General features: G+C 42.4%; 1 protein-coding gene across 2 annotated transcripts; it reads right to left on the bottom strand.

Moving 5' to 3' along the window:
• Positions 1 to 552: 552 nt before the first annotated feature.
• On the bottom strand, positions 553 to 10,395 carry pan2 (poly(A) specific ribonuclease subunit PAN2). 2 transcript variants are annotated; one of them, XM_047582995.1, is made up of 26 exons: positions 10,278 to 10,395; positions 9,499 to 9,804; positions 9,242 to 9,411; positions 9,036 to 9,156; positions 8,846 to 8,923; positions 8,491 to 8,761; positions 7,934 to 8,279; positions 7,308 to 7,404; positions 6,986 to 7,105; positions 6,728 to 6,847; positions 6,508 to 6,636; positions 6,182 to 6,381; positions 5,939 to 6,087; positions 5,755 to 5,861; positions 5,576 to 5,674; positions 5,394 to 5,482; positions 5,052 to 5,196; positions 4,831 to 4,968; positions 4,648 to 4,707; positions 4,469 to 4,559; positions 4,227 to 4,384; positions 3,407 to 3,550; positions 2,972 to 3,151; positions 2,795 to 2,888; positions 959 to 1,162; positions 553 to 829 (listed from the first exon to the last, which is right to left on the bottom strand). In XM_047582995.1, exons 2-26 carry the CDS (start codon positions 9,784 to 9,786, stop codon positions 795 to 797), a joined length of 3,633 nt encoding a protein of 1,210 aa, XP_047438951.1. In that variant the 5' UTR covers positions 9,787 to 9,804; positions 10,278 to 10,395; the 3' UTR covers positions 553 to 794. The 2 variants fall into 2 exon arrangements, with proteins under 2 accessions (XP_047438951.1, XP_047438960.1); XM_047583004.1 differs by having other exon boundaries at positions 971 to 1,162.
• Positions 10,396 to 10,882: the final 487 nt, after the last annotated feature.

Here is a 10,882-nt window from a genome sequence, read left to right as displayed (position 1 = left end):
CATCGCCCTCCACACGGTCACAAGACGAGTGTAAGTGGGTGTGATTTAATAAAGACACATTTCTCTAATCATTGCCATTCATCTGACTTCTCAAAATAAAATGTTTAGCACTGAAATGTGTCTAACGACATCTGAGCTCAACCAGATATTTATCTTTTTTTTTTTTTTTGATCCGTGTTCAAAGGCCAAACATCCACTCGTTTAAATATCTGCTCTGATAATGTTGTGATCAGGAAATAAAGATAATTACAATAACCTGACAAATGCACGAAACGGATCACACATTCTCAGATATAATCGCTTTAAATGGCCACTTTAGAACGACCATCAGGTTTATCTAGACAGAAGCTTGGGAACATCCGCATGCGGTTGTTACCCGAAATCGAACAATACTACAAATTTCCCAAGTCAAATTAAATTCATTGTTTGATTTGATGAGTGAAGATTCTCGTGTATTCATGTAAATTATATTTCCTACTTCCTGGTATCAAACACTAAAGTATCTTATAGCACCATGACATGTTCAGTTATTTATTTACAGGCACCACGCTACAAGCTGCACTTTTTTTATTTTTAAAAATAAAACATGAAATACAAATACAAACCCTTGTGAAATCGAAAGTGTACATTTGGCCACGTTTGAAACTGTTCGGTCACTGATTCGGTAATGAAAGCCGGACTGTACAGACCTCCATTCACACTGTACACAATGCAAATATAAATGCAAACAAGTATAAAATGTGTCACAAACTGAACTGAGAACTGAAAAAAATCTATGAAGGTCACGGTGCAGCTCACAGTCCCATCACAGAGGGAAACACAGCAGCACCTGTGGGCAGGAGGAGAGCGCATTCAGTCCACACAGACAAACCATTTCCCACGAGGCCCTTCCTACTAAACTCATCATGACATGTTACTTTTCACATCAGCCTACGTCTAATTCACTGTTATGTCGTACTTTTTGGGCTACCTTGACCATCTCCTGTGTCCGAATCCGGGACTTTCCAGTCCAGCTGCCGGCCTTTTTCGTAGAGTCCCTTCAGGACCTTCCTTACTTCGTCGTTCCCACCTCCACGGCTCAGCTCCAGGTACTTCCTGTACAACTGCAGGGCAGTGCGTGCATCCTCTATGCTGTCGTGGGTTTCCCCCTGGATATTGAGATCTGCGGGCACAATGACAGGACAATCAGGAATGACGAGTCATTCTTGCAGCATTTCAATGCCACAGCTTCCGCGCAACAACACAGTTGTGCTGAAATAATGAGACATTTCAGAAATGTTTTTTGATCACGTCTTGAGCCCATTTCACACGGGACTAGTTTTACCAGGGGATCACCGTTAATTTGAGATGATCACGGAGGACGTCTGTACGATTCTGTACGATTCGTCCGCGTCCGTGATTTGTAAAGTAAAAATTACACCGCAAATTACCTGCCATAATTTTGGGGCCTTTTAGGTCCTCTGATAAAACTAATCCAGAGAGAATTCACATCTCTGGGATTTAGGGGTGAACTTTTACTTTTTTGAGACTTTTTTTTAATTTGCAGCTTTTTTTTCCTGCATCTTGCCCCTTAAAAAATAAGAGCTACAATTCAAAGTTTGGATAAACGTTACAGCACAAAGTCATAACAACAGATCGTAAATTTGAGTAAAAAAAGGTTTGTTTATCACGTGTGAATGAACCACATAGAAACATAGGAGTAGAAGGGTAATATTTGAATCCCAGGACGTCCCAGGTAAAACTTTAGGCAGATTTATTCAAATGTGTCCTTATTTGTTTATCTTTTTTTTTTTTTAAGTAATTAAGCTTGAAATGTGTCCCTGAATGACCCAGCACAAGAGCACAGAAAGTTTTGTTTTAGTTTCAGAGCAAAGAAAGTGAAAAAAAGCACTTTCATGTGACATCATTTTCCCCCTCTGAGAGTCTTTGGGATGTGCAGGAGGAGGCTTTGTTCAGTTGTCAGACTCATCAAAACAAGATCTTAGAGAAAAATGAATGCAACAGTGGATGGAAATAAATCTTGTGACATTGCAAAAGCTTCTTACTGAAACATTACCGCAAGTTTTTTGTTTTTTTTGGCCAGGCAGTGCATTTTCCACACTGGTTGGTTCAGATATTTTTCTATCTACTAAACAGAGGAATGATTCTTCCTCTAGAACAACCATGAGGTAACACTTCTAGTTCAGATTAAAATGTTTCAACGCTTGCTGTGTGGACTGCCACCAAGTTTGTTTGACGCATTCGTACCTGCAGAACTTCTGGCATTACCATCAGCCTGACCTGCAGCGTGTGTGTAGAGTTAATAACTAACTGTTGGTATGTTAACACACTACACCGAGATGGGACACATGGTGAACTCTAAGCTTTTGGCTGTGTTTTTAGGTTTAAATTGCTTTAATGCATGTGAATGAATTTTAGTGTCTAACTATCAGCGGAGTGGTAAATAATTCTATATCATACTTACACACACAATACTGTGATAAAAGTCTGTGAGGCGTCTGATTAGTCTCATTAATTCTACAACAAACCCAAATATAACACTTAATCTGAACTATGAGCTACAAGAAGAAGTTCTGTCTGGGCTGATATCAGACGACTGACCCAAAAATCATAGACAGCTATTTGTAAAGTGTGAAATGTTTGTGAGGTTATAGTAGGAAGTCACAAAACTGAATACATGGAACCTCCTCAGGCAAAGGCTGCACTGAAAGAAGAAAAAGGTTACTTCTGGACACCATCAAGGAGACAAACATTACAGAGGGTTATAGCGTTGGATGACAAGGTCTCAACTTACCTAGAAAGTACCAGGCCAGAAATCTGAGGGAAATCATCCTCTTGCGGGGGAGATGAAACAGGTAGACAGTGTCGATGACTTGATCTTTCAGAACCTTTAAAACAACAAATTTCTTTTACTGCTCAAAAAGAAACTCCGTAGTGAAAGGACCGACTGTGCTTTTGATATGTAACATACCAGCAAATTAATAACACGGAAGTCCTTCTGCAAGCCGTGACCGACAAAGCGAACTCCAGTGTCGATGAGGAAGCGCAGCTTGAGGTAGGTGGACTTCAGGGTGGTCAAATGCTTCGAGGATATTTTGGCGTCCAGGTCTCCTGGTTTGATACCAGAATACTGCGTCAAATAGTCGACCACCTGGGAGAACGAAAAGAGTCGCAAATGAGCAGCAGTTTCACAAGATTAAGACTGAAAATAACTGAGCTTTGATTATTACTGATGAGTGACAAATTTCTCCTGCTAGTTTATGTATCAACGCAACAAACAAATGTTCTGTCATAATAAGCATTAAACATAAAACATAAAACAGCTCACAAATAAAGTACTACTTTGATATCTTTGAATGTATTTTTTTTCCTATGTTGTCATGAGGAAATCTTTCAGTCCTGTCACCTGCTCCTGGGTGGAGATGTAGTCGTCGATGAAGGGAACCCCCTCGTTGGGCCCCTGGCCCCTCACACAGGTGATCCTGGCTACTGACATCTGACTTGGTTTAATGGTCGACTTGGTGCCGTCGCTGCGCAGCTCTGCCTCTTCCTGTTTGTTTAAAAACCCAGAAAAAGAGTAAGCAGACTTCATCATAGATAGAATATAGAAATATATACATATATCATTCAGAAAAGCAGATAACAATTCATTTACACTTCAGATTTCTCATTCATATTTTATTTCTAATAAAAAGGAAACTAATACTCTAATATTATTTCTTTCATACATAATTTAAAATCTATACTAATAAAAGTGAAGTCATCATCTGCTTCAACTGGAAAGCACTTTGGACCCGCTGCTGTTTACTTTAAACGTGATAAAGTGACTGGTCTTGATGTAAAGGAAATGAATAACGACACACACAATCAGCTTTTGGCAGATTTAGTTGAGAAAGTGTCTTAATTAGTTTAATCCAGTTCCACTGTGGGGACACATCCACAGATCACAGACTCCAGGCTTCAGAGCTGCAAATAAGTTCTTTTGGGGTTTTAAACCAGAGTCTGAAGCCGTCTCTCTCTCTCTCTCTATACATGATCAAGATGTTTGACCTTTGAAGCAGTAGAAGTAGTGATGGTTAGAAAAGCTGCTTTGGGACCATTAGGTCCCTGGTTTATATCTTCCTGTGTCCATGGCTTCTCTTTAGAGCTTAATTCACCTTCTGTGATTACTTCAGTGGATTTAAATAAATTGCTTTCAAACTGTGGTCTTTATGAACCAGACTCACCTGATTGAGAGTGACAAACTCAGCGTCGAGCCCCACCAGGTCTCCAGCCTGCGGCATCTCACTGACCATGAGGGGGATGAAGGTGGCGTGACTCTTCCTCTGCTTCCGAGCCAGCGAGGCCTCCGTCAGCAGCACGCTGGCATCTATGGGGTTTTTAACTGACACAAACAGCGAAACATTTAAAACATGGATGACCTGAGTGTTGAGCCACATATTCATTGTTTTATTGTTCTCAGACTCACTGCGGAGGTCATATTTGCTGTGGTAGTTTCTCTTGGCGTAATACAGGATGGCTGGCACCTTCCAGCTCACGTCAAACTGTGCAGCTTCAGCCTTTGGCAAACAAAAAAAGAACAACAATATTTAACGAGCGCAAACACGATGTCTCCGAGCATAAATCAAGCAATAGACTTAACTTTACCTTGTCAATGGGTTCAATTAAGAAATCATTGAAGAGGTACCACTGCTGGTGCGTGACTCCCTGAAACATACATCAAATAAAATGTGAGTTTCAATGTCGCCCTTCAGTCAAACATCAACTGTACCTTGCTTTTAAGAAGTGAGTTTCTGTCAAACAACAGTTTCAGATAAAAGCTTCACTCACCTCTTTTCTCTGATGGTAGGTCTCACCCACTTTGATGTGTGCGACCAGGTTTCCACCAGTGCGAGCGTCCAGGATGTGGGGCACCGTGACCACCAAGTCATAGAGAGAAGCGCCCTCTGCCTCTTCAGCAGCGCTTAACTGGAGACAATGTGATGACTCAGTATTTGCACGTACATCTGACTTTAGTCTAAAAATCTAGTGGAAGCCCTATTCTCCCTCACCTCCTCTCCCTCAGGCCAGCTGCTGATCTCCAGTCCCTGGCCTTTGCTGATGGACATCTTAAGAGTGAGAGGGATCCAGACGTGTCGCAGATCCTCTGCCCGGGTGTTAAAGGTGAAGCCCTCCATACTGCATATGTCCTCCCCACTGCACAAGGCAGACAGTAAGTTTTTTTCATTTATTTTTTACGTTTCACAGTTATTGAAACATAAGTAAAACATAAGTAAAAGAAATGTAGAGACTGTTTTAATGTAATTATTCTTTGATTATTCCAAATGTCTAATTAACAATAAGAACAAGTGACCATGCAACACTATTTTATTTTAGAATAAAAATGATCTTACTCCAAACACCACTCGGTGGGCATGGGTGGGGGTTCTTTGGGTTTTGCAGGTTCCATCGCCTCTTTCTGTTTGGCCTTATTGAAGGCATACTGTGAAAAAAAAAAAAGTAAACACATCATTCACATACTTAAGCTTCACAACTCAGCTTCACGTGCAGATGGATCCAAAACTGTGCCTCTTACCTCGGCCTGAACTTTCCAGAATTCGGCCTCTTTAGCACTGTTCACCTCACAGTTTATGACCAGAACGTCTGGCAGACACCTAATGTTGCGCGTTTGCACCTGCAATATGACACAAAGTCATTACAACTCATCCGGATTAAGAACAAATGCATAATATGCCGATTAAAGCTGTGACTCACTGTGGGCTGGTACTTCTCACAGTTTTCACACCATGCCTGAGTGCTCTGCTCCAGACAGATGCTTCTCTTCAGGATATCACAAAAGTCATACTCCTTCACAGTTTTTTCTGAAGAGTTGAAGAGAAAAGCTCATTAACATTAAGACCACGACACCCAACGGCATGAAGAAGAACCGTAAACTCACCTTGAGAGTTCTGTTCAGGGTAATGCATGGTGAAGAGCAACGTGAGGGATGAGCGCACCGTTTCCTTGCCACAGCGACAGAGACTGCTGTTCTCAACTTCACAACCAAACAGCTTTCCGATTATGGACTCACCAGAGGAGCCCAGAGAACTGCAACAGCATCAAGACAAACAGTGGTTAGATTTCCCCTGAAGGTGCATCTGAAAAGCTTTGCCTGTGGTGAGTTTCCGGGGGCTGCTCAGACCTGCTGCTGGCTCCTCGGTAGGCCTGTGGACCCTCCTGCTCCTGCGTCTCCTGGTGGAGCTGGGTGAGGATGAAACGATTCCAGCTTTGGATTAAGCGACCGAGTCTGGCCTTTCCCGTTTGCTCGTCTGAGTCTGCCAGGATCAGGCCCAGTGCTGAAGCTTCGGGGATGGTACGAAAGGCTCGGAGGAAGTTAGAGGCCTTGAGAGAGGAGACGGACGAGGTTCAATGGGGGCTCCTACGTGGCTACAGCTCAGTGTGGATGAATTTTTAATACCTCTGCATTGCTCAAGGGGTCAGCCTACTTCAGAGGAAAGAAAAGGTTACCTGACATGGATCTCCTCGCGACAAGTCCAACATGTGGAAGAGGAAGCCGAGCTCACAGGCCAAACAGAACTCCTTTTGGCACAGATGATTCTGCACAAGACACCGGATTGGCTCCAGGAAATATAACACCTAACACATCAACATGGAAGAGAAACTTTTAAATAAACACTGTGGCTAAACTAAATATCACAGAAAACACTCTGAGAGTAAAGTTCCTTACCTGGATCATGCAGTTACAGTAGGCATTGGGAATGTGCGGCTCCAGGCCAGCGAATAAGGTTCTGTTGTAATGTTTGAAGTCAAAATCCTCTAGTCCAAGTTTAGAGTATTTAATTGTGACCTGAGACGGCATAAAGAACTCTGTTTTAATCATCAATACTTACTCTCGCACAACGACAGCCAACAAATAATGAGAAAGTAATAATCAATCAATCGTCCACATATGTGAAAACCAGAATATAATTTAGACACGTCCCACCTTTCTGTACTTTTTGGGGACCATGTAGAGATGTGGCTCTTCATCACGTCCTATTGGTGATTCAGGGACCTGGTTGTAATTATCATAATCAAGCTCCACATCTTTAATTTTATATGGCACCTGAAACCAAGACACAAAACAGATTTTAGGGAGACAAAAGTTAGAAATGTGCATGACAAATGTATATGAAGTGGAATATAACACCAATGACCTACATATAATGTGTACATATTTAAAGGTTTAAGGCATTCACAGCCTTATCAAAAATGTTGGGAAGAGAGTCCCATTTGAAGAAGAGCTACTGTATGTTTTTTTGACATGCCTGGTTCCGGGGGCGGGTACGAGGATTAGCTGCGTAACCGATGAAGCCGACAGTTTTCATAGTGCGCAGGATTTCTGGATCCACAGGAGGAGCTCGTCTGTTGACAAGAACCATGATTTTTGATGGAAAACACAGAGGCATTCCTATCATCTTGTCCATAAAATGTGCATTAGGATTAAAGCTGATGTACTCTTTTCAAATTAAGGATATAAATATGAAGTCATTCAAATTATGCAGTTTATCAACATTGCATGCATGCAACATTACATCACTTCCTACAATATGTTTACCAGTGAATAAAAAGAAGAAAAGAGAAGAGGAATTAACTAGTTCCAGATCATGACCAAATCATTTGTTGACATGACGGATGAGATCATACACCTCCATGTAAGGATGGTAATATTACACTATTTCTACTCTTCTCAACAAATCCCATCAGAAGTCAGAACCCGACGATACATTAGTCAGTGTCTCAAATTTTTCCAACTTCCCTCTCCTGTCTCTGCAATTCAGACCCCATCGCTCTGGTGAATGTGGAGAGTGTAATGAAATAGAAACAGAGTATCTGGAACTGATGCCAAATAAGCTACTGAGCCCAAGGTGGACTTCTAGAGGTATTCAGTTACCTGGGGCTGGGTGTAGCCAGTGCAGTGGGCCAGTCTGACAGCAGAGGCTCGGTGCTCGTCAGCGGCATGGGAATGAGAGAAAGGGGCAGTAGGTCATGGTTCCAGTCCAGCTGGGGCAGTGTGTCCACAAGGCAGGGCAGGGCGAACTCTGTTTCCCTAGAGTAGTCGTTGAACGACACTTCTGGTGCGTCAGACCACAGGTGCACGCATCCCCCTGAATCCCCAAAGGCCAGGGCTTGTTTGCTGGACGATACGTCAAAACTCATGAGCAACTGGCCCACTGTGTTGACGTGGAAAATGTCCGCCACATTGGCAAGACCAGTGGGCTCACAGAACTGACACTGACCTAGAAAAAGTAACAGGAGGTGGAGAATTACAGCAGAGCTACATGGATGAGTATTCAGGAAACATTTACAACCCAATGAGTAGTAGTAGTCTTCCAGATCTATACGTTTAATCTTATTATCATAAAAAGATATTAAAATGTGTTACAATTACTGCCCAAACTTTGCTTAAGTGTACAAACTAAGAAAGAACCTAATCTCCCATGTTAATACCTGTCTGTGAGATGATCGCCAGGCGTGACGTGTAGGTAGGAATGAAGCGCAGGAAGAGGGGATCCACGTGCACCTGCAGTGGAGTAACAGCTCGCATCATGCGGAGGTCATACACCATGAGGAAACGGTCGCACGCCAACCCATTCAGCCCTCTACTGGAGAACCCACAGGCAGCCAGGAGGTTTCCATGAACATCGAAGTCTGACAGACTCCCAGAGAAAGCATCAAACTCATGTTCCATCTTGAAGGTGCGCAAGTCCCGAAGGGTTACCTGTTGTTTTAAGAGAGTGAAGGTGAGATTTGTGTAAACCAGATAAACATCAGTTCTGAACTTCCATCATCAAGTCAACATTACCTTCCCAGAGGTGTGGCCACAGAAGAAGAATCGACTGGACTGCCGCATTATAGCCACTCCAGGTACCTCAACAGTGAACTGTGAAGGACATGAGACAGTAAACAGTAAATGATTTGCTGTTAAATATGTGACTCTTGTACGGCCTTGTGACATGTGCGTAGGTAATACAAATGTAATCCCAACGTCTTACTTTTTGAGTTTCTTGAACAGTATTCAAGTCAACTTCAATCACATAGTTCTGTAATCCACCCATGAGCAACGTGTTGTTGTCAGTCATGAGAAGACTGTGCATATCAGCTGCATCCTCCATTCTGGAAAAAAATGACAAATGTAGCTTGTCTGCAATACATAACAGAACAAGGGTATTTGTTCCAGTCAATCCTTTCTAATACTTACGGGTAATCAAACATGACAAGGCCCCCGCGAGTGTGGCATCTGAGGTTGCACTTAGACAGGAACAACACGCCTGTTTCCAGACTCTGAATATGTCGAATGTCATCCGTCGCATGCACTTGGAAGGAAGAATGGCGGCCCATTGTTGGTCCAAAGAAGGAGGTGGCGTGACCCTAAAGGGAATAATTACCGGAATAAGACAGAAGAAACTTGCATGTCGCAGAAACAATCTAAAATCTACATAAAGTCAATGCTCTCACTCTGTGGTTCCCCATCCAAAGCATTTCCTCCTGGAGATCAAAGTGCGTTGCTGTGACTGGGATGCCAACTTCTGAGACTGCGCTGTGTAGCTCAGAAAACATCCCCTCCATCAGGTGCACAGACTCGGGCACCGTCACAGCCAGCGCCTCGGGGTCGAGCTCCACACCCTGCAGTAAGGTGGGGTTGAGGTGGGGGTCCATGGAGGGCTCCAGCCCCGCGTCCAGAGTCCCGTGAAGGCTGGGAGAGTAGTCCCCCATCCCGGCGTCGAGACCGTCAAAGTTCATCATATGTTTAGCTAGACCAACCTGCAGAAAAATGTCAACATCTGTAAATACTGAGCCCATCCAAGATAACGAATATATTTACCTTCTGTTTTGGGTTTGATAACCCAGCCTTAGGTAGGGCCGCATATCCTGAAGCATATTATTTTAATTTTTAGCTTTAACTTGGATAACAATAAGTAGCCCCGAAAGCTAACGTTAGAGCTAACTCCCTTCCCCCAACGTAAACAACCTGTTTGCTTGTTAACAAACAAATAAATGTTAGTGTTCATTATTTAATTGCGAAGATAAGTTAACGTCACCTAACTCATAATAATGTGTCAGCTAACGGTTAGCAGCTGTCAGTGGCTAGCTAAGTTAGCTGACATTAGCAGCGTTAGCCCCCTGTAGCTAAACTGAGCTGCACAACAAGTCAAGTACTACATCCAGATTATCTATAACACCGAAGCACGTAGGCCTTCCCATTTAAACGGATACATGTAAGTGTCTTCACCGACCTATTCTTGAAATGTTTCACCTCACAGGAGTCCATGCTCACTCCATTCACAACAATAACACACTCAGGGAAATCATTTCCGGAGCAAGCGGAGGTGCGTCCAGAGACAGCGCGAAAATTGTGGACTTTTTTTTTTATCAGCCTTTCGTGACACTATAAGGGTTGGTGCTTTCGCCCAGACAGTGCACTATTCTTTTAAAGTTGTAAGTAAGCCTACATATGTGAACTGATTTATTCATTTTATATTAAATTCCGCGTAAACTGGATTTTATCGCGTATATTAATTATGTTTGAACCAAGGCTGATCTCCCAAGTCCATCATGGGCCCTGAAGGCATCATACTAATTTATAAAATTGACAGGATTAGTCAAATGAACCATACTCTGACTGGCACAAAATTGATTACCAAGTGGTTTGATAACGAGTTAAATGACGTTTCAAACTAAAATACCAAACATTTAACTTCCCGACACGTTACGATTTTCTTACATTTTTATTTGTACCCTATTAAAAAAGCTATCTATCTATCTATCTATCTATCTATCTATCTATCTATCTATCTATCTATCTATCTATCTATCTATCTATCTATCTATCTATATATAT

The sequence above is a fragment of the Mugil cephalus genome, chromosome 1 (assembly GCF_022458985.1).
Source record: "Mugil cephalus isolate CIBA_MC_2020 chromosome 1, CIBA_Mcephalus_1.1, whole genome shotgun sequence".
Classification (NCBI taxonomy): domain Eukaryota; kingdom Metazoa; phylum Chordata; class Actinopteri; order Mugiliformes; family Mugilidae; genus Mugil; species Mugil cephalus.
Note: the sequence above shows the minus strand (reverse complement) of the source record. Positions and strands in the feature narration are given on the sequence as shown.